This window comes from Hyperolius riggenbachi, chromosome 7, assembly GCF_040937935.1.
Source record: "Hyperolius riggenbachi isolate aHypRig1 chromosome 7, aHypRig1.pri, whole genome shotgun sequence".
Lineage (NCBI taxonomy): Eukaryota > Metazoa > Chordata > Amphibia > Anura > Hyperoliidae > Hyperolius > Hyperolius riggenbachi.
In genome coordinates, this window is record NC_090652.1 from 194,691,936 (window position 1) to 194,715,488 (window position 23,553).

The following is a 23,553-nucleotide window of genomic DNA, read 5'->3' on the forward strand; positions in this document are numbered from 1 at the left end:
GGATGGATCTTTCAACAAGACAACAACCCTAAACACTGCTCAAAATCCACTAAGGAATTCATGCATAGGAACAAGTACAACATTCTGGATAGGCCATCTCAGTCCCCAGACTTGAATATAACTGAAAATCTGTGGTGTGAGTTAAAGAGAGCTGTCCATGCTCGGAAGCCATCAAACCTGAATGAACATGAGATGTTTTGTAAAGAGGAATGGTCCAAAATACCTTCAACCAGAATCCAGACTCTCATTGGAACCTACAGGAAGCGTTTAGAGGCTGTAATTTCTGCAAAAAGAGGATCTACTAAATATTGATTTCATTTATTTTTTTGTAGTGCCCAAATTTATGCACCTGCCTAATATTGTTTAAACAATTATTGCACACTTTCTGTAAATCCAATAAACTTTATTTCACTTCTCAAATATCACTGTATGTGTCTTCTATATGATATATTTAACTGACAATATCTATCGTAACAACCGATGGAAACCAGGAAAATCATGACAATTAACAAGGTTGCCCAAACTTTCGCATCCCACTGTATTTGTTTAAGTGCCCGATTAGTCCTGTCAGTTTGTCCGTTAGACTGTAAGTTTTCTAGAAAGTTCTTTCCAAAATTTTAAAGCAAATTGCACTCCTCGGTCTTATACAATGTCTGAAGGCAAGCCATGCAATCTTACTATTTTCTTAAGAAAACTTTAGCAGTTGTGGCTGCTGTGGGAACCTCTTTCCTGGGAACACAATGTGCCATCTTAGTAAAATAAATTACCACTACAAAAATTGGAGTGTAGGCTTCAGAAGGGGCAACTCCGGGATGAAGTCCATCTCACAGAAGCAACTGACAAATGAGTAAATAGACCCCAAGAAAGCTGATGATGACTCTTAGATCGAGCACAACTGACTCTCTGAGCACAGGAGGTCTCTGCAGCTACCTGACACTTGGCAGGGTCGTGTCACAGGTAGTACAGACAGACTGACACTCAAGGGGAGAGTGACAGCTAGAAGGGTCGTACAGGCCAGGTCGGCAACACACGAGCAGATAAGGTACAAAGACAGAAGGCTGATTTGGTAACCAGGTACAGGCAGGGTTTGGCAACAGGTAGGCAGATATGCAAAGGTACCGAATCAGAAGACAAGAGAAAGGTCTAGAGAGCAAAGGGTCATAACATATAAGCAAAGGCCTAGTCTAGAGTGTGAGGTCCGTGGTCTCAACACTCAGGAACTGGTCTAAAGTATAACACAGCAATGACACAAGAGTAATCTGGCTCAGTGTGAATTCCCAGGTCCACCTGGTTCTAACACACTGTGGGATCTGACTAGGGTCCGAGTGCTAACACGTATGTGTTGCAGACAACTTGAGACTGAGCGGCGAGATCTATATATAGTGCAGCGCCACTCAGCCAATGACAGTCCGCTCTGGGATCAGCTGACCAACCTGATCAGCTGATCCCTCTCCTCCTGGCATAAAGGTCCTGCCTCCCATAGCGCGCGCGCAGCTCTCCATCTGTGTGCACTAGAAGGCTCAGACAAACCAGACGCATGCTGCTGTGCGGAATCCGCCGGTCTGAACGCGGAGACAGCCGCCCCGCTGCCAGACCGCGCGGCGGCATCTCCGCAATCCTTTACAGTACTCCCCCCTCCCCCCCCTGAGAAGTGGACTCCGGACACTTCCCACCAGGCTTCCCAGGATGTGAGTCATGAAACTCCTTCTTTAAATCTTCCGCATGCATGCGACAATCTGGCACCCAAGTTCTTTCATCCACACCATATCCCTTCCAGTGAACCAGATACTGCACGGAATTCTGCACTAAGCGGGAGTCCAAAATCTTTTCAATCTCATATTCAGGTTGGTCATCAACCAACACAGGGGGGGGGGGGGGAGGGGGGGAGAGGAATCCACGTGCACTGCCGGCTTTAGCGGGGACACATGAAATGATCTCACACCTCGCATGCTGGCTGGGAGATCAATTGCATAAGTGACATTATTAATCTTTTTGGTCACTGGTAAAGGTCCTATGAATCTAGGGCCCAGTTTGGGTGACAATTGTTTCAGAGCCAAATGCCGAGTGGACATCCACACCAAGTCCCCTGGAGAGAATTTCCACTCTACGGACCGCCTTTTGTATGCCTGCTTTTCCTGGGTCTGAAAGGCTTTCCCCAAGTTTATTTTAACCATTCCCCAAATCTCCTTCAAAGCCCTCTGCCAATCCTCCAGGGCCGGGAATGGTGTAGATGCCACTGGCAATGGGGCAAACTTGGGTGACCTTCCCGACACTACCTGGAATGGAGAAAACCCTGAGGAAGAACTCTTCAGGTTGTTGTGCGCAAATTCTGCAAACGGCAAAAACTTTACCCAGTCGGATTGCGCATCTGCTACATAACATCTAAGAAATTGTTCCAGGGCCTGGTTAACTCTCTCGGTCTGGCCATTGGTCTGTGGGTGGTAGCCTGATGAGAATGCAAGGTCCATGTCCAGTTGATGGCAAAAAGCTCTCCAAAACTTAGATACAAATTGGACTCCCCGATCTGACACTACATTCTCCGGAATGCCATGCAGCCTGAAAATGTGCTGGATGAAGAGATCGGCCAATTCCTGGGCTGAGGGGAGTCCTTTCAAGGGGACAAAATGAGCCATCTTACTGAATCTGTCTACTACCACCCAAATGACCGTCTTGCCCTCAGACCTGGGGAGTTCTCCCACAAAATCCATGGACAAGTGAGTCCATGGTTCACTCGGGACTGGTAAAGGTTGTAAGGTACCAACAGGAGCCTGACAAGAAGGTTTACTCCTAGCACACACTGCACACTCTCTTACAAACTCCTTACAGTCTGTTGCTAATGTAGGCCACCAAGCACATCTGACCAGCAAATCCTGAGTTCTGGTGGCCCCAGGATGAACAGCATTCTTGTGAGAATGGAACAGCTGTAACAGTTGTAGACGGAAAGGCAGTGGCACAAACATAACCCCGTCAGGCTTACCTTCTGGAACATCCTGTTGGTAAGGGCTCAGCGTGACTGTCCAATCTTTCCAGGTTTCTGTGGCTGCCAAAACCACCTTCTGAGGTAGAATGGTTTCAGGGGCTGAGGGCTGTACCGTCTCGGGCTCGAAACACCTGGACAAGGCGTCGGCCTTGACGTTTTTACTACCAGGGGTGTACGTAATTACAAATCTGAATCTCGAGAAGAACAAAGGCCACCGGGCCTGACGGGGGCTAAGTCTCTTGGCACCCTCTATATACTCCAAATTTTTGTGATCTGTATAAACTGTGATAGTGTGTTCTGCTCCTTCTAGCCAATGTCGCAAGCTCCCGGTTGCCTATATCGTAGTTTTTTTTCTGCAGGTGAAAACCTACGAGAGAAGTAGGCGCATGGGTGAAGTTTACCTTGTAAACCTGAACGCTGAGACAATACAGCCCCCCACCCCCACCTCTGAAGCATCCACCTCCACGATGAATGGGAAGGTGACATCCACATGTCTTAATATGGGTGCAGAACAGAACAGTTTTTTCAGTGTGGAAAAAGCAGTATGTGCCTCTGCTGTCCAGTGGTAAGGATCAGCCCCCTTTTTGGTGAGACTAGTGAGGGGCGAGACCACGGTAGAGTACCCCTTTATAAACCTCGTGTAGTAGTTGGCAAAGCCCAAAAATCTTTGGAGCGCCTTCAGTCCCACAGGCTGAGGCCACTCCAAGACAGCAGAAACCTTACCAGGAGCCATAGAGAGGCCAGACGTAGAGATAATGTACCCCAGGAAGGCAACAGTCATTTCGAAGTCACTTCGAAAAGACATTTCTCAAGCTTAGCGTAAAGCAGATTCTGTCTTAACTTTCTTAGGACAAATTTGACATGCTTTCGGTGTTCCTAGAGACTAGACGAAAAGCTCAAAATATCGTCCAGATACACTAGGAGAAACTTCCCCAAAACCTCCCTGAACACCTCATTAATCAACTCCTGGAAGACGGCCGGGGGGTTACACAACCTGAAGGGCATCACCAGGTACTCGTAGTGCCCGTCGGGTGTGTTGAAGGCCGTCTTCCATTCGTCACCATCCCTGCTACGAACCAGGTTGTACGCACTTCTTAAATCTAATTTTGAGAAAATCTTGGCATTAGTAACCTGCGTGAATAAATCGTCAATCAAGGGCAGAGGATAACGATTTTTCACTGTAATCTTGTTTAAACCTCGGTAATCAATGCAAGGACGAAAGCCTCCATCTTTTTTTTTTTTTTTTTTTACAAAAAAGAATCCGGCCCCTGCTGGTGAACAAGAGGGACGGATGAAACCTTTAGCAAAATTTTCTTTGATATACTCCTGCATTGCCAGTTTCTCAGGCCCAGATAGATTATAGAGGTGACCTCTGGGAGGCATACAACCAGATCTTAAATCGATGGGACAGTCGAAAGTACGGTGGGGGGGAAGTTTATCAGCTGACTTGGGACAAAAGACGTCTGCAAATTCTGCATATTGGCTTGGCACACCTTTAACCTGGATCTTGGTGTTACCCACGCTTACTTTCGCTAAACAGTGATGATAACAATGGGTAGACCAGCTCGTTAGCTGACCTGAAACTCAGTCTATCTGAGGTGAGTGAAGTTGTAACCATGGCATGCCAAGAATAACGGTGGAGGTTGCCATACGCATGACCAGAAATTGTAGACTCTCTTTATGTAGTACCCCAACTCTGAACCCCAACTCCGGGGTCCGGGACAGGGGATGTCTACTTTGCAGAGGAGAGTCATCTACTGCAGTGACCAAAACCTGCTGGTCCAATGGAAGTAGGGGAATCCCCAATTTTTTTGCAAACTCGTAATCCATAAAGTTGGCCGCTGAGCCAGAATCTAAAAAAGCTTCAGTGGAAATCGTCTGACCCTCCCATGTGACAGTACAGGGAAGGAGCAAACTATTATCGTTTAGAGGTAAAGACTGCGCGCCTAGGGTATTACCTCTGACTACACCTAGGTGGCAGCGTTTCCCGACTTCTTGGGACAATTCTGCACCCTATGACCCTCCTCTGCACAGTATGAACAGAGTTGTTCTGTTTTCCTGCAATTCTTTTCCACCCGTGTCAATTTTGACTGACCAATTTGCATTGGTTCTGGCGGAGGTGACGTGGGTGGAGGAGAGGCGTAGGAGACATACCTTACAGTGTTCTTACCCCGGGTTTGTTTCTGATAGCGTAAACGCCGATCAAGCCGTACTGCTAAGGCGATTGCCTCATCGATAGACTTAGGTTCAGGGTGTCCCAACATCAAATCCGAGACTGCGTCTGACAACCCTGATAAAAAACAGTCTAACTGAGCAAACGTCCCCCACCTAGCTGACACAGACCACTTCCTGAACTTAGCTGCGTAGACTTCTACCGGATCCTTGCCTTGACGCAAAGTTTTGAGCTTCCGCTCAGCAGTAGAGGCAATGTCCGGATCATCATAAATTATGGCCTTGGCCTTAAAGAATTCGTCGACTTCCGTTAAAGCCTCATGCTCTGCTTGCAAGCTATATGCCCATGTTTAAGAATCCCCTGACAACAGGGTTTTAATTAATGTAACCCGCTGTGCCTCAGTCCCTGACAAGTTGGGTCTCAACTCAAAATACGACATTACTCGATTTTTAAAATTCTGAAAGTCAGATCTATGACCAGAAAACTTTTCGGGTACAGACATACGTAAGTCTGTAACTGGAGGAGATCGCACTGAATTCACAGCCGTCTGAAGGACCTGTATGGACCCAGACAAGGCAGTGATCTGGGTCTGATGACCGTCCAGCACTCTGATGAAATTCTCCACCGAGGTGGTGAGTGCATCAAGACGGCTGTGGAGTGCGTCCATTTTGCTTTTCAGGTCTGCCGTTCTGTAACGATTGGTGTCAGCAACCAGAGAGAATCTGATTATTGGTGATCTGCAGTATCACCAACAATACAGATAAATACCTGATTATTGATGATCTGCAGAATCACCAATAATGCAAGTATGACTAACCTCTGGACACCCGATAAAGTGTAAGTGTTTGGTGCAACAGTGAGCTGTCTCCCGTGGGGCGGGAAATGATACCAAAAGAGCACGGACCACCTGAGGAGCAGGTGGCCCTTGGGAGAGCAGGGACTATCTCCTAGGAAAGGGGATAGAGATAACTTGCTATCCAGTGATTCCCTGTAATACTGGGAATCAGACTTTACAGCAGCCAAAGGGCTCCAAAGGGATAGAGCCCCTGGCTGGACTGCAGAGGGTCCTCTCTGAGCACAGGAGGTCTCTGCAGCTACCTGACACTTGGCAGGGTCGTGTCACAGGTAGTACAGACAAACTGACACTCAAAGGGAAAGAGAGACAGCTAGAAGGGTCGTACAGGCCGGTTCGGCAACACACGAGCAGATAAGGTACAAAGACAGAAGGCTGATTCGGTAACCAGGTACAGGCAGGGTTTGGCAACAGGTAGGCAGATATGCAAAGGTACCGAATCAGAAGACAAGAGAGAGGTCTAGAGAGCAAAGGGTCATAACATATAAGCAAAGGCCTAGTCTAGAGTGTGAGGTCCGTGGTCTCAACACCCAGGAACTGGTCTAAAGTATAACACAGCAATGACACAGTATCCTTAAGCTTGGGTGTGAGGTCCTTGGTCACAACACCCTGGAACTGGTCTAAAGTATAACACAGTAATGACACAAGAGTAATCTGGCTCAGTGTGAATTCCCAGGTCCACCTGGTTCTAACACACTGTGGGATCTGACTATGGTATGAGTGCTAACACGTATGTGTTGCAGACAACTTGAGACTGAGCGGCGAGATCTATATATAGTGCAGCGCTCCTCAGCGCCACTCATCCAATGACAGTCCGCTCTGGGATCAGCTGACCAAACCTGATCAGCTGATCCCTCTCCTCCTGGCATAAAGGTCCTGCCTCCCAGCGCGCGCAGCTCTCCATCTGTGTGCACTAGAAGGCTCAGACAAACCAGACGCATGCTGCTGTGCGGAAACCGCCGGTCTGAACGCGGAGACAGCCGCCCCGCTGCCAGACCGCGCGGCGGCATCTCCGCAATCCTTTACAGTTGTAATAGCAGACAATGCTGAGGAGAAATAATACTGACTTGACTGAAAGTGGGTGAAGAATTAACAGGAAACATTCCTGAAAGTACCTCAGGTTTTATATTCCTTTTACAGGACCAGGTCTGTATGTTACATAGGAATTGAAATGGGAGAAGAGTGCCCATTAAAACGGTATAAAACCCTGACATAATATTCAATAAAAACATGTTTTCCTACCTTTATATGCCATACAGTTATCATTTTTGCATTTGTGCAAAAGTATTATTATTCATTTAGAAAAAGTACATTTTTTTGCTTTGAGAGCAGACTTTGTATTTTATTCATTTCTCTGCACTGAACTTTTAAGTCCTGTGTGTAACCTTTTGAATGCTGTTGTAGTTGAAAAAAATGCTGGTTGTATATAATATGTTGTAAATAATTTTTTAGAGCAAAGAAGAAATGCTGGGTTTCATTCCGCTTTAAGCTTGGCAGTTTTGAGATATTCCAGGTTGTTATGGTCTGTAAAAATAGTGTTTGGCTTGTGATGCACTTTCCAACAATTACCGCCATTCTTACAATGCTGCTTTAATGGCAAGAAGTTTACTGTCAGCAACATCATAGTTTATCTCCATTTAATTTTCTGGAAAAGTATGCTATAGGGTGTAAATATCTTTTGGTCCAAAACGCTATGACAGGACTGCTTCTAAGGCATTCTCTAAGCCATCTACTTCCAGAATGAATGGTTCATTCTGGAAGTAGTTGCACCATGTGCACAGCACACATTACTAATGTTAGCATTTTCATCATAAAAAGAAATTCCTAGTGGCCTGTCTCCCTCATGTGGACAAAAAATGCAAGTGGAGTAAAAGGAAAACATCCATCGAAAATGAAAAATCAACAATACTTGGAGGACTTGATGTGCATATCGGTTATTTTATCCATATTGTGCTGCTCATTTTGATCTAACCCCAGCATAGCATCTTTGCGAGACGGGATAGAAGATGTGATAAAATGAAATTTGTTGTTGTAGCTCACTTTGCAACATTTTCTGACGTTCATAAACTTTGATCATTGGTGTTGAATCTCAGAAGAGAAGTCATAGTTACATAGATACTTGGGTTGAAAAAAGACATACGTCCATCGAGTTCAACCAGAAAATAAAGTACAACACCACCCTGCACCCTCGCATATGCCTGTTGATCCAGAGGAAGGGGAAAGCCCTTACAAGGAATGGTCCAATTAGCCCTAAAGGGGAAAAAAATCCTTCCTGACTCCGGATGGCAATGAGATAAAATCCCTGGATCAACACCACCGTCAAGGTATAAAGAAAAATTTTAGCCATTAAAAGTGATTTTAAAAGGATTCTTACCTTCCTGAGGATTGTCTATCTGTAGAATTCGGGCCAGCATTGCACTTGGGGGTGGGGGTATGCACCTGTTGGGGGGAGATTGGCAGGGAATTATATGGACTGTTTACACAGCAAACAACTTAGAGAGCATATCCAGGTCAAAAGTGTCCGCAAGCCATGTCTCTATGAATGCAGCGGGATCTGTATTTTTTTTTCTATTTTCTGTATTTTCTACCTTATCCATATTGGATGTGGCGTGTGCAATAACTTTATAAATCTCTTATTGCTGGCTCTATTTATATTCAGTGTCACTAGCTCTGCCCTCCAAAGCTGATGTCCCCTTTCTGATATTAAACAGATCCTGGCGGAGCAGACCTCCTTAAAGTGAACCTTAAGTCATCAAAAAAAATTGAGTTTTACTCACTTGGGGCTACCCTCAGCCCCCTGCAGCTGATCGGTGCCCTCGCCGTGTCTCTCTGATCCTCCCATACCCACCGGCGACCACTTCCGGTTCCGCCGTCCTGGCCGCAATAGCAGCATAGGAGGCGATATTGTGGCTGGGAACGAAAAGAATCACTCGCGTTCCCATACCTGTCGGGTCCTGCCGTCGAAACCGGAAGTGGTCGCCGGCGGGGACGGGAGGATCAGAGAGACACGGCGAGGGCACCGATCGGCTGCAGGGGGCTGAGGGAAGCCCCAGGTGAGTAAAACTAATTTTTTTTTTATGACTTAAGTGCCTCTTTAATACCACCTGAGTGAGAAGACATTACAAGCTGCAATAAGTGTGTGTGTGTGTGTGCGTGCGTGCGTGCGTGCGTGATCAATATCAATTGACATTGGTTCATCATCACAAGTATTTATATGCATGGGCTTCTAAGTCCATACTTTCCACATCCCAATTATTGCACCCCTGCTCGGCCTGTCTCAAACTTTCTCCCCCACTTTGAATTGATGTCCTGCATAAGTGTGTCAGGTGATTCACCTCTTCCTTTCTAGGCAAAGCGCTCCAGTCTTGTTGCCACATACTTGTTTTATTCTTTCTTTCCCTCTGCAGTAGTTTTTGCTGTTGAACTGTGGAGTCCAAAGCTCCGGCCTCATCTGTTCCTTCATCTCATCATCCCCTATTTATGATCATTTCTCTTTTGTGGAGATCCCTGGTGTCTTGTTCAGTGTTTGCTAAACTAAACAAAGCTGTAATCCGCATAGCAGTTCAGTAAGCCACTGGAGTCTGTCAGGAGCTCTATGTTTTCTCACATTTCCGTTAAGCTGGAAACCCCATCTCTACTCCTAAATGTACCATACTCTAGAAACTGTAGGCCACGGGAGCCTCACTTCCTTACACTTCCACCAGATGTGGTAATAGATACCTTGATCACCAAATCCCATAAAACTGAGACCACGTGATTAATGGGAGTGTCTGGTGGATGAAATTCAGGGGAAGAATTCCAGGAACAGAAAAGAAAGGAGGATTGCCAATATAGTGTAGTATGTCAGGTAATGAGATACAAGATAAAAAAAAATACTACTTTGAAAGCTGGGTTGCTAACAGGAAGTCACAGTAATATTTTGTCTGTCCCGAATTTCTAGGCAAAGGGCTCCAGTCTTGCTGCACATCCTTTTTTTTGGTTTTCTCCCCCTCTGCAGTAGTTTTGCTGTGGAACTATGGAGTCTGTAGCTACGACCAACAATATGAGTTGCTTGGCCATTCTACTGATCGCTTTGACTGCAGAAGTGTCTGTATCACACCTGAAACAAGCATGCAGCTAATCCAGACTTCAGTCAGAGCACCTGGCCTACATGCTTGTTCAGGGTCTATGGCTAAAGGCTAAAGTATTAGAGGCAGAGGATCAGCAAGACAGCCAGGCAGAGCTGGGACAAGGTCTTCCAGCACCCAAGGCTGAGACACCAAAGTTCTCCCACCCCAGCCGTCACACACTGATTAATATTAGAGTAAGAGGCACCCCAGGGTCCACACACACACACACACACACACACACACACACACACACACACACACACACACACACACACACACCTTAATTTCTAGTTATCTGTCTTGCATTCACTGCCATTTATCCCCTTTTCTTATTTTTCTTTGCTTCAATCACAATAGTGGAATGTAAGCTCAGTGAATTGAGCGCCCCCTCCTACACTGCACCCTGAGGCTGGAGCCTCTCTCCAATTTGCATTTTCTAAAAGAAAATAAATATGGCAGCCAGCCTTCATATACCCTTCAATTCAGGTATCCCTTAACTTCCAATCAACCTGTCAGCTGATCAATTTGTGCTGCTGGTTATATTTTATGAGATGTGGTACTGCTAGCCGTCCCTGCTTTAGCCTAAATTAGTGTTGCAGCCACTTGTGACCTGGTAGGGCCCAAAATAAATAAAAATATGGTATCTGCCTTTAAAAAATAAGAGGGTAGAAATTGGGACCAGAATAAGCAGTGCCCTAAATAGATATATAGTAATAGCTTCTGAAAATTGTCTTCTGATTGGCCACTGTTTTCTTTAGCCCAGAATATAGAATAGTGTTTCCAGCATTCTCATACTTTCTGGAGCTCTGTAAAAATATTTGGGAAAACAAAGGTGTGAGTAGAAGACCCCAGTAACTTTTACAGGGGGAGCAATCAGATCAATATGATCAAATTGGTCAGGTCCCACATGGAGGTTAGTGCTGCTCTTTGGTTCACCATGGTGACTATGGAGCAATCTGTATTAGGACACAAATAGAAAGTGCACTCATGGACTCTGGTGTGTGAAGCAAGGCTGGTGCAGCAAAAATCTCACCTGATCTGATGGTTGGCAGTCCAGTATAGAAGAGGCCAGCAAAGGCATGTGTCCCACTAGCCAATGAAAAAAACAATATAAAGGGGTTGTTACGAGATGATTGGTGGGTCTGGATTTGAAACAACCAATCCTGGGTAAGTATGTAAATTATTCTGAGCACACTGCTCATCCGCTCACCAGTGCGCCTGCCTATCATAGCATTAGCACATAGCAGCAGATTGCTATATGCAGAACAGACAGCTACCCCGGTGCCTATTGCCACCATGAGGAGACAGACAACTTGCCCCAACAAGCCTGGTCCCCAGCTAGTGGGACACGTCTCCTTTGCTGGCCTCTCCTATACTGGACTGCCAGTCATCAGATCAGGTGAGATTATGGTGTGAATACTGAATCCCTCAGTGCGCTCTCTATTTGTGTCCTCCTTCAGATTGCTGTAAAGTTGAGTAATATCTTCTATATGATGTCATAGTTTGCAGTAAGATACACCTCCGGGTATAGTATTTTGCATTGGCTGGATAGTGTACTGGTTAAAGAGGCTCTGAAGTCTCCCAAATTTCCTCATTTATTTCAGATTCCTCTTGAGCACTAGTAGAACAGATGAATCGCAGCATCCCTGCGGCCATTGGTCTTTATCCCCGCAAATCCCGGGGGAAAATGGTACGACTCAAAGTGGCAGATTTTGCTGCCCGGGGAGGTAGAGCTTTGGGCTGTAACTCTGCCTCCAGTTCATTCAATCACCGCTGATCGCCGCCTCTCCCCGCCCCTTACTTCTTTCAAAGAGAGGGGCGGGGAGAGGCGGCGATCTGCGGTGATTGAATGGACTAGAGGCAGAGCTAAAGTGAAAAGCTCTGCCTCCTCCAGGAAATAGCGGAGGGATTTGCAGCGGGATCTCGAGGGAGATAAAGACCTCATACGGCCGCGGGGATGCGGCAATTCAGCTGTGCTATTAGTGCTCAAGAGGAACCTGAAATAAAAATAGGTAATTTGGGAGACTTCAGAGTCTCTTTAAAGACTCTACCTCTGACACAGGACCCCAGGGTTCGAAACTTGGCTCCTCCTGTTCAGTAAGCCAGCACCTATTCAGTAGGAGACCTTGGGCAAGACTCCCTAACATTGCTACTGCCTACAGAGCGCCCCCTAGTGGCTGCAGCTCTCGTGCTTTGCGTCCGCCAGGAGAAAAGTGCGATATAAATGTTCTGTGTCTGTATAGTATTTTGAATGTACTGAAATCCGCTTTAATTGTTCCACTGTCTCTACTGGCAGGGTGATATTTAAGTCATTGACCTATAAAATTGACATATCCTTGAACTGACCTAAGAGTGTTGTTAACCACCTAATGACAAGCAGACTTATAAAAACGTATTGCTAGAGTCTCTTAACGGCCCCCAGGACGTTTTTATGAGTCAAAAAGTGCTGCTGCCACCGTGCGCGTGCACGCTCCCGTGTGCACGTGCGGTCTCCCGCGCGTGCACGTGAGATTAATGAAAAAAACACCATAGAAAAAATACACCTTTATTTCCAAATAATATATTGTCACCATACTTTCTACTAGGGACATTATTAAAATCTTGTGATAACCAGGACAAATAGGCAGATACGATGTGTGGGTATTATGTACAGTAGCAGTGTTTATATTAAAGCGGAATATAACCCAGCATTTCTTCCTTGCTCTAAAAAATTATTTAAAGCTTTTTGAAGGGTTACACACAGAGCTTAAAAGTTCAGTGCATTGAAATCTGGACGCATCCGAAGTTGTAGATGTTATCTTGTGTTTACTTAATTGTATCAAGTGAGGAATGTGACACATTCTCTGATTGTGCAGAAGCAGCTGGAGACAGAGAGACACTGAAAGTATGTTTGTCTTCAACACATAATGAATAAAAACAGTTATTAATAAAATGCAAAGCAGGGCTGTGGAGTCGGTCCAAAAATCCACTGACTCCGACTCCTCAGTTTAGGATTCCACCGACTCCGACTCCTCGACTCCGACTCCTCTAATTTGCATATTACAATTTTGTTGATTAAAAGTATGTAACATGAAATTCGTCTCTTAACTGCCAACGCTTAGGAATTTTACAAGACAACTGAAGTGAGAAGGATATGTAGACTACTATATTTATTCCCTTTAGACTAAAACTAGTCCTTGGTAAGAGTACTTGTAAAAGGTACAAACCGGAACAAAGAACATCTATCAGGCCCTAGGCAATGTAAGTGTGGGTACATGTAAGAATGATGTGCAGGTACTCTGCAGGGGAATGAGGAGATTGTAAACAGACAACACCTCTGTGTTCAATGTGCACAGCATTCTCAGTGGATTCCCTGCAGCTCTGTGGGGAGTGCATATGTAGAGTACTACTGTGTAACAAAGTAAACCTGAGATAGATGAAATTAAAGTTTTATACATACCTGGGGCTTCCACCAGCCGCCTTCAGGATAATCAGTCCCTCGTTGTCCTCCTCCCCCACCTGGATCTTCTGCTATGAGTCCAGGTACTTGAGCCACTCAGGTGTAGTGCGCATGCACACACTCCGCCGCCCGGAGCATACTACACCTGTGCAGCACTATTGCGTAGGTGCAGAATGTTCCTGGCTGTGGGAGCGGCATGCGGCCGGACAGCGCTGACTGGCTGAATTACCAGGACTCATGGCAGAAGATCCGGGTGGTGTAGGACAGCGAGGGACTGATTAGCCTGAAGGGGGTTGGAGGAAGCCCCAGGTATGTATAAAACTTTACTTTTCATCTGTCTCAGTTACCCTTTAATTTGTAGTCACCAAACCAAATTTTAACAACATATCAAATTATTTGATTTCATCAGCAAAGGGAGTGCATACATTTGCATAAATCAGCATCAGTGCAGAATTATTTCCATCTTATTGACCATCTCTATTAGTGACACAGCTACACATCAGGCTTTATTCTTACAGCATAGATGTTATTTAGTATATATAAGAGATTCCTGTGTACACATCATATATACAGTCACAATCAGATATGTATATCTGACCTTAAAAATACGGGGACTGCTTTATTGAAGCAGCACAAGTAACTAATTTTGATTTGTTTATTTCATTTTTGTGGACTAAGCACAGCTATTACTGTATATATACTGTATATATACATTATTTTTAATGACTATTATCTGAGAAATAGAACATTTTATCATATTTTCTATTTTAAATACAGTTACAAATTCATTAGGAGTCGGAGTCGGTGCATTTTTTCCCGACTCCGACTCCAGGCACCCAAAATTGCCCGACTCCACGACTCCGACTCCACGACTCCGACTCCACAGCCCTGATGCAAAGTCAGCTCACAAACCAAAAAACTGTATGTAACGATTGTGGAATTCTCTCCGTGATCAGCGCACAAGACGTGCGCTGACACTGCGGAAATCCTCCACAAGCGTATAATTTGAGGGAACCCAGCAAAAGGTGCAATGTACCTGTAGAGGGAAATTCCTGTCGGCAGGTGGAGCTGTGGAGTGCAGAGGAACAGCTCCTCTGCCCTGCCAAAGACGCAAGACAGGAATTGCACGAAGGGAAGAAACGCAGGGCAAGATAGCCCTGAAAGAGAGAGATCAAAGCGACAGAGGGTATGTGTGTTCACCAATCTAGTCACCACCCTGCGACGATGAACACAGAACCAGGAAGATATGGTGAGAAGGCAATCGCCAGAGATGACGGTTGCTAACAGCGACACAAGACCGAATAAGCACAGATGAGGAATGTATGTATGTCCACCAATCTAGCCGCCAACCTGTGACGGCGGACACACAACAGAGGAAACCAAGTAAGAACGCAATCGCAAGAGAAGCGATTGCGAAAGAGAATGAGCACAGTGATAGAATGTATGTATGTGCCCCAATCTAGTCGCCAACCCACGATGGTGCACACACAACAGCAGATATGAAGTAGGAACGCAATCGCGAGAGAGGCGATTGCCAGAGGTGACACAAGGCTACAGCAAGGCAGAGCACGAGAGTAGCAAAGGCACAGCAAATCATACAATGAGAAGATAAGGAAAATAACAAACGCTAACTAAACGCGAACACCGCACTCATTCGCAACAGTGCACGCATTTATGCGCGGTCTCCGCGTGTTAAGCACAACAGAGACAAGCACGCCTAACTAACCACCGACAGACAAACATGAAACCGTAGAAGAATGTGTCAGCACACCGCTTTTCCTTTAAATCAAACCCTTTTTAATGAGCCATGCGTTACAAAAGGTGCAAAACCGACAATTGTTTCGGGGGCCTCACAGGGTCCCCCTTCTTCAAGGCGTAGTTACAACAACATGCATGTACAAATCACCATATAAACTAACATAATCCCCCAACACCCCACCCATAATGATGCTAAACAGTGATGTCATCTCCATTGTTTACAACATAATCTTGCCACATGACGACGGCTGCACGCCAACAGGACGCGACTGGCCTCGTCATGCAGTGATGACGCACATGCCCACTAGTGGCGGAGTATGTAGCCCCGCCATAGTTGGGCGGAAATAGACAGACGGAGTGAGCGGCGCACTTCATACACCACGGATCCCTCTACCTGTCGCAGGCGAGGGGCGGAGCTTCTAGAAGCAGCGCGCGAGAACTACCAGCCTATCAGCCTGGTGAGTAACGGTTTGCATTAGCTTGTACTTTCAAATGCTGCAGCAATTATCTACCATTTAACAACGGGGTGTGACGGGAGAGATCCCCAAGGGGTATGAATAACAATATACAGTAACGCAGAGCGTACTGACATACATTATCTCTTAATCAAGTGTTTTGATTACAGGCTGTAATTGATTATGTGGCAAGATTATGTTGTAAACAATGGAGATGACATCACTGTTTAGCATCATTATGGGTGGGGTGTTGGGGGATTATGTTAGTTTATATGGTGATTTGTACATGCATGTTGTTGTAACTACGCCTTGAAGAAGGGGGACCCTGTGAGGCCCACGAAACAATTGTCGGTTTTGCACCTTTTGTAACGCATGGCTCATTAAAAAGGGCTTGATTTAAAGGAAAAGCGGTGTGCTGACACATTCTTCTACAGTTCCACTTGAGACATTGCCTATGTCCCTGTGTCAAGCACCCGACTACAATGTTGATGGTGTGCCCTTCAGAACCCTTTTTCTACAAAACATGAAACCGAGGACGCGAGCGCTTGCTTAACGGTTACCTCACCGAGCCTCCAGCAAGCGTTCGTAGCAGACAAGACAGATACATGAAAACAGGAATAAGAGAGAGAGAGACGGATCCACAGCACTAGCGCAAGGCGAGTGCGATCCAGGCAAGACAGATTAGAGGAGATAGCTGGTAGCAACCGCTGCTCCAGCTATACTCCAAGAACAAAGGTCAGAGCGACTTCCTGTCGACCACTGCTGGGACAGAACAATCGCAACAGACAAACAAAACAGATATGCAATCCTAACTGCACTAGGGAATCTGCCTAGTGCAGTCCCAGGAATTACTCTAAGCTAATCTTTAAACAATGAGCAAGGCTGACACTCCAGGGGTGTTAAACAGGACTAACCCTTATGACCAGCACAGGTCTGTGATATCACATGGTATATATAGTACAAACCTCCAGAGGATGTGGCTAGGAAATTTGCATGACCAACGTATGCAAATTCCCTAGCAGCAGCAAGCTGCAAAACTGACAAAAGGTCTCTCTTCTAGAGACCTGCAGAATGCAGACCTGAACAGTGGTCAAAAAGCTGCCTGCCTGCGCAGGCAGCTAAGCGGATCATTACACTGTACTTTTAGGAACCTATAATTTCTAAATAAATAATAATACTTATGCACAAATGGAAATATGATAAGCACATGGAATAAAAAAAAGTAAAAAAACATGTTTTTATGACGAATCAGTGTTTATATAAGGGCTAGATAAAATTAAGCAATCATGTGAGAGAAGTAGCTACAAAAAAAAAAATTTGATTGAAAATCCCATGACCATCAGTGCATACTTTTTCTTCAGGTTCTAGAGGTAGCTATACATCTAGCGATAATGGGCAGATTTGACCAAGAGACAAATCTCTCTCTAATCGAATCTAATTAGATAGAGATCTGTTGGCTGCCCATACACTGCAGGCCAATTCTCAATCAATTTCATGCTGAAATCGATCCGGAATCGGCCTTGTGACATTGCATCAACGCTGTTTCCCAATGTGCAGCGTGCCCCCAGTGCACTACATTTCCTGTCCTTGTTCACCACTGGCTCTATCCTTTGGCCATACACATGCCCCACGTGGTTGCTGGCATGCACGTGGGTGCACGTGTGACATCATACATGCAGTAACATAACACATGCACCCGCAATACTTTGGCATCCATGTGGGGTTAGTGTATGGACCATTGCACATTAGGGGGTACAGCGTTGGGGATTTCAACGCTCATCCTGATATTGTGATCGGGCATACACTTGGCGGCACCGATTTTCATCCGATTCGATTACAATAACCATATCGGATGGTCAATTGGCCGCCAAGTCGCCTGATGTATGGCCACCTTATTGCTAGGTACACACAATGAGATTTTGTGGTAGATTTACTGTTAGATCGATTATTTATAGCATCTGATTTCCGATCGATTTTCTGTTCACTTCTTTTTTTTCAATTATCTTTTTATTGTTCACTAAAGAAAAAGATTTTGAACATAAATCAACATCAAATGTGCAACAGCAACAGTCATGCTTGGAGAACATTAGCCAGAGAATAACAACAACAGCATTAACCACCCTGGCGGTATGGACGAGCTGAGCAAAAACTTGCAAAAAACGTTAATGACGAGCTGAGCTCGTCCATGCCGGCAGGGAGATTTCCTGTTCCTCTGCCCCGCCGGCTGCATTTCTTTCTCATCAGAGGGATTCCCCAGGATGGCTAGATGCCTGTCTGCATACTGTGGGTAGCGATCTGTGCTACCCCAGCGTGCAGAACAAGCATCCAGCCACCCTAGGGAATCCCTGGGCAGCGGATCGGTGGGCAGAGAATGTGCGGCGGTTGCCCCTTGTATGTGGCGGCTGTGCGGGCGGGAGATCCCCCTCTGTGCGGGCGGGGGAACTCCCTTCTATGGCGGCTGTGCGGGCAGGGGGAACCCCCTTCTATGGCGGCTGTGTGGGTGGCCTATCCCCCTCCCTCCCCCCGTCTCATCCCTTTGAGTAAATAGATCTACTCACCTGAGGGCTTTCTCCAGCGACGGCTGCGGCGCACACCCTCCTCCATCTCCGCAGTCTCGTTCTCTGTACAGTTACATTACGAGGCTTGGTGACGTCACCAAGCCTCGTAATGTAACTGTGCAGAGAACGAGACTTAGGAGATGGAGGAGAGAGTGCGCCGCAGCCGTCGCTGGAGAAAGCCCTCGGGTGAGTAGATTATTTACTCAACGGGATGAGACGGAGGGTGGGGGGCCAGATCAGGAGGGAGGGGGATAGACCACCCACACAGCCGCCATAGAAGGGGATCCCCCCGCCCGCACAGAGGGTGATCCCCCACCCGCACAGCCGCCATAGAAGGGGGTACTCCCGCTCGCACAGAGGGGGATCCCCCTGCCCGCACAGCCGCCATAGAAAGGGGGCATCCCACTGTCCACACAGAGAGGGATTGCATCTGTAAAGATTTTTATGAATTGGCACACAAAACTCTAAAATACCGAATGTGGTATTTTCCCGACAAGATTTTTTCACCGCCCAGTCTTTTATGAATTGACCACATTGTGTGTACCTAGCATAAGATCTGCCTGACTTTTTCCAATCATGGCTCTGCAGTGACTTACCAGTGAGTGCTGTGTCCTGTGTGACACCACACAATTCGCCTGCCTGCTGTGAGTCTTTCCTCCTCCCATTAGCCCCAGCGCATTGTGTAGAAGCAAGGAGAAGACATGGGGGTGGAGCTGAACTGGTGGTGGACAGCAAGGAGAAAGAAACTAGAAACCACCAGCTCAGGGAGGAAGGAGACTGAAGACACCACCAGGGAGACTGGGTGAAGTACAGCGCGACTAGCTCAAGAAATGTAACACATGCACACACATAATGCACACATGCAGCGCTCATCCCCCGTCATCCCCAACCCCATCCATAGTGTAACATCAGAGGACCCGCACCATGAGTTATTATAATGGAAAAAAAATCCCTTAATAAGCTTAAAATTACTTGGTATATTTTCAGGTAATAGAGGAGAGGGACTCGTTAAAAATCCAGCAGAACTCCTAGGGTATATCTAATAATGATTGGAGAAATAAGAATGTCATGCAATTCCACCTGTGCTTTTATATTCGTAATTAACATTATGGTCTATGCCGGCACCCAAATCCGGCCTGGTGCTGGGCGGGCATGGAAACTACCTGACTCAGTCTAATACATACCATATCATATATCCATTTTAGTCTAGGGCCAATTTTAGAGGGAAGCCAATTAACTTGTCTGTTTGCATCTTTTCCTATGGAAGTCTCACTTTCCTCCCACATCCCAAAAACAGACACGATGAGAACATACAATTTCCATGCAGATCGCGCATAAAATCACAAAACGTTTGCAATTTTGATTTTAGATTTGAACAGAGCCTAACTGGTCCTTTCCTGTTCTGATTCTCTGTCTTCATTGTGACTCCCAATTTTTCCTGTTTTGTCCATTTGACTTGCTTTTTAGATGCTGATTGTTTGCACCTTGTCTGGTTGCATATATTGTATACAGTGCATTCCAAGTTATTATGCAAATTGTATAAAAGTGCCATAAAGATTAAATATTTTGTTTTTTAATTAAACTCATGGATGGTATTGTGTCTCAGGGCTCTTTTAATCACTGAAATCAATCTGACGTTTGTGATAATTATTTTTCCAAGTTAGCCCAATTAAAGGAACAACTACTAAAGAAGAATGTTCCTAATTATTAAAGCGGTATTAAACGCTGACATAATATTCAATAAAAATGTGTTTTCCTACTTTTTATAACCCTTACGGTTATTATATTTGCTTTAGTGCACAAATATTATTCAATTAGAAATTACAAGTTCCCAAAGTACAGTTTATTTGCTTTGAAAGCTGCCATTGCATTTTATTCATAGCTACAGTATTTATATATTGTAATGTACCCAGTGATTATTTCTGAGCTGCACACATTAGGAGTTTCAGCACTGTTTACATTCCTCTCTTGCTACAATTAAGTAAACACAAGATAATGTTATCAACTGTTTGAATGCTGTTCTGCAAAAAAAATTGTGGTAGTATAATATATGCTGTAAATAATCTTTTAGAGCAAAGAAGAAATGCTGGGTTTCATATTATTTTAGGCAGACCACCATTTCAAGCAATGCAATCTAGTCGAATGGAAAAGGTATGAAAACCATAGCTATTTCATGAAAACATAAGCATGGTTGCCGGACCCCGAATTACATCTCCTCTGTGGACGCCATCATGGAGTTTTGCGGCAGCAGGTAGAGCCGTCATCCGCCTTTCTGACAACCTGGCAAGAAATTCAAGCAGAAACTATTCAAAAACTCACAATTTCTAAGGACGAATTCAGTTGTGAAGCTGCTATCAAATCAGGGGTCCTATGTTAATTTGTAACTTGACCTGTTAAGATGTTTTTGATTGATATTACTTTTGATTTCAGAACATATGATCTCCTAATGCTGCAAATTAAACTAATGAGCATTTTTACTCCTTTAAATACTATAGAATGATTTGAAACTGTGTTGTGTGTAAGAAAGAAAAGAAGTTTTTATTTTATTTTGAAAAAACATACTGTTTGTCCAATAACTTCTGAATAAAATACGCTAATAGTTGATGACTCAAAAATTATGCTGACTGACACCATTTAGGAAAATCTGAGATAAATATAGTTTGCATAATAATTAGGAACAATGTGTTTTAATTATTGCTACTTAGATAGTTAGGGTAGTGCATTTGAGTTTGATTTTTGTTGTATTGGGACTGGTTTGTTATGTTTTGGTTTGTACAGTATATTGTACACTTTCTACTAATACTGTTTTGTCGCTCATTTGGTCTTTAATCATCAGTATTTGCTGCTAAGTGTGGTCACAAGAAAGTTGCCTGTCCACCCTGTTACAAGAGCACAATTGGTACTGTATTAGAGAAACAAAACAAAATATAATTATTGATTTTTTTTTTCTACCTCAACAGGTGCTGAAGTTACAGTTACAGACCGTGAAGTGGCCTTGGAATTTCTAAAAGCAAATGTACAAGATAATATTCCTAAAGAGCTGCAGCACAAAGTGTCTGTAAAGCCACTCACATGGGGCAGAGGGCTAAATGATTTCTCTTCATTTAATGTCGTCTTAGGAGCAGACATTATTTATCTGGAGGAAACATTCCAAGATCTCTTAAAGACTATGCTTCATCTAAGTACAGAAAAAACAGTTATTTTGTTGTCCTGTAGACTGAGATACCAGCGTGATCATCACTTTCTTGACATGATGAGGGAACATTTCTCTGTGGTTCAGGTCCATTATGACAAAAATGTTGATGTCCATATTTATAAAGCACAGAAGTTAAATCAAGGAGAACTTTAAGTTTATTATATCATCTGTGATCATTTTCTGATTGTGATGTATCATTTTGGTTTCTAATGGCACAGTTATGTTTTTCTTTTTTAAAGTGTTTATTGAAAACCATTAACATCATATAGTTTGTTGCTGTAAACCGTGTCCTTGCAGGTGGTATGCAAGTTAAGTAAAATAGTATCAAACTGAAGATTTGAACTCTGTTAAATAATAAACAAGATTGAGATGTGCTGGTTGACAACAGCGGGCACAGCTGCTTATAAATTGTTACATAGCACCGGTAGTTAAGGGACCACTATTGCAAAAAATGATACATACATGTCGCGCATATATATATATATATATATATATATATATATATATATATATATATATATATATATATATATATATATACAGTGGGTTGCAAAAGTATTCGGGCCCCCTTGAAGTTTTCCACATTCTGTCACATTACTGCCACAAACATGCATCAATTTTATTGGAATTCCACGTGAAAGACCAATACAAAGTGGTGTACACGTGAGAAGTGGATCGAAAATCATACATCATTCCAAACATTTTTTACAAATAAATAACTGCAAAGTGGGGTGTGCGTAATTATTCGGCCCCCTGAGTCAATACTTTGTAGAACCACCTTTTGCTGATATTACAGCTGCCAGTCTTTTAGGGTATGTCTCTACCAACTTTGCACATCTAGAAACTGAAATCCTACATAGTTACATAGTTATTTTGGTTGAAAAAAGACATACGTCCATCGAGTTCAACCAGTACAAAGTACAGCTCCAGCCTGCTCCCTCACATATCCCTGTTGATCCAGAGGAAGGCGAAAAAACCCTTACAAGGCCCATGCCATGCCAATTAGCCCCAAAAGGGAAAAATTCCTTCCCGACTCCAGATGGCAATCAGATAAAATCCGTGGATCAACATCATTAGGCATTACCTAGTAATTGTAGCCATGGATGTCTTTCAACGCAAGGAAAGCATCTGAGCCCCCTTTAAATGCAGGTATAGAGTTAGCCATAACGACTTCCTGTGGCAATGCATTCCACATCTTAATCACTCTTACTGTAGAGAACCCTCTCCTAAATAAATGGCTAAAACATTTTTCCTCCATGCGCAGATCATGTCCTCTAGTCCTTTTGAGAAGGCCTAGGGACAAAAAGCTCATCCGCCAAGCTATTATATTGCCCTCTGATGTATTTATACATGTTAACTAGATCCCCTCTAAGGCATCTTTTCTCTAGACTAAATAAACCCAGTTTATCTAACCTTTATTGGTAAGCGAGACCTTCCATCCCACATATCAATTTTGTTGCTCATCTCTGCACCTGCTCTAAAACTGCAATATCTTTTTTGTAATGTGGTGCCCAGAACTGAATTCCATATTCCAGATGTGGCCTTACTAGAGAGTTAAACAGGGGCAATATTATGCTAGCATCTCGAGTTTTTATTTTCCTTTTAATGCATCCCAAAATTTTGTTAGCTTTAGCTGCAGCGGCTTGGCATTGATTACGAATATTTAACTTGTTGTCGATGAGTACTCCTAAGTCCTTCTCCAAGTTTGATATCCCCAACTGTATCCCATTTATTTTGTATGGTGCTAGACCATTGGTACGACCAAAATGCATGACTTTACATTCTTAACATTGAATTTCATCTGCCATTTATGTGCCCATATAGCCATCCTATCCAGATCCTGTTGCAATATGACACTATCTTCCTGAGAGTTGATGATTCTGCACAATTTTGTATCATCTGCAAAAATAGCAACATTGCTCACTACTGCATGTGCTAGGTCATCAATAAATAAATTGAAGAGCACTGGACCCAGTACAGACCCCTGTGGGACCCCACTGCTAACAGTCTCCCATTTTGAGTACGTTCCATT

General features: G+C 44.3%; 1 protein-coding gene across 3 annotated transcripts in view; it reads left to right on the forward strand.

The window, feature by feature from the left end:
* Positions 1 to 21,855, forward strand: part of METTL21A (methyltransferase 21A, HSPA lysine) — a 120,958-nt gene extending 99,103 nt beyond the window's left edge. For all 3 annotated transcript variants that reach the window (XM_068244971.1, XM_068244969.1, XM_068244970.1), the window contains exon 4: positions 21,286 to 21,855. In XM_068244971.1, the coding sequence (XP_068101072.1) occupies positions 21,286 to 21,674 (389 nt within the window). In that variant the 3' untranslated portion in view covers positions 21,675 to 21,855. The remainder of the gene's footprint in view (positions 1 to 21,285) is intronic.
* The last annotated feature ends 1,698 nt before the right edge of the window (positions 21,856 to 23,553 follow it).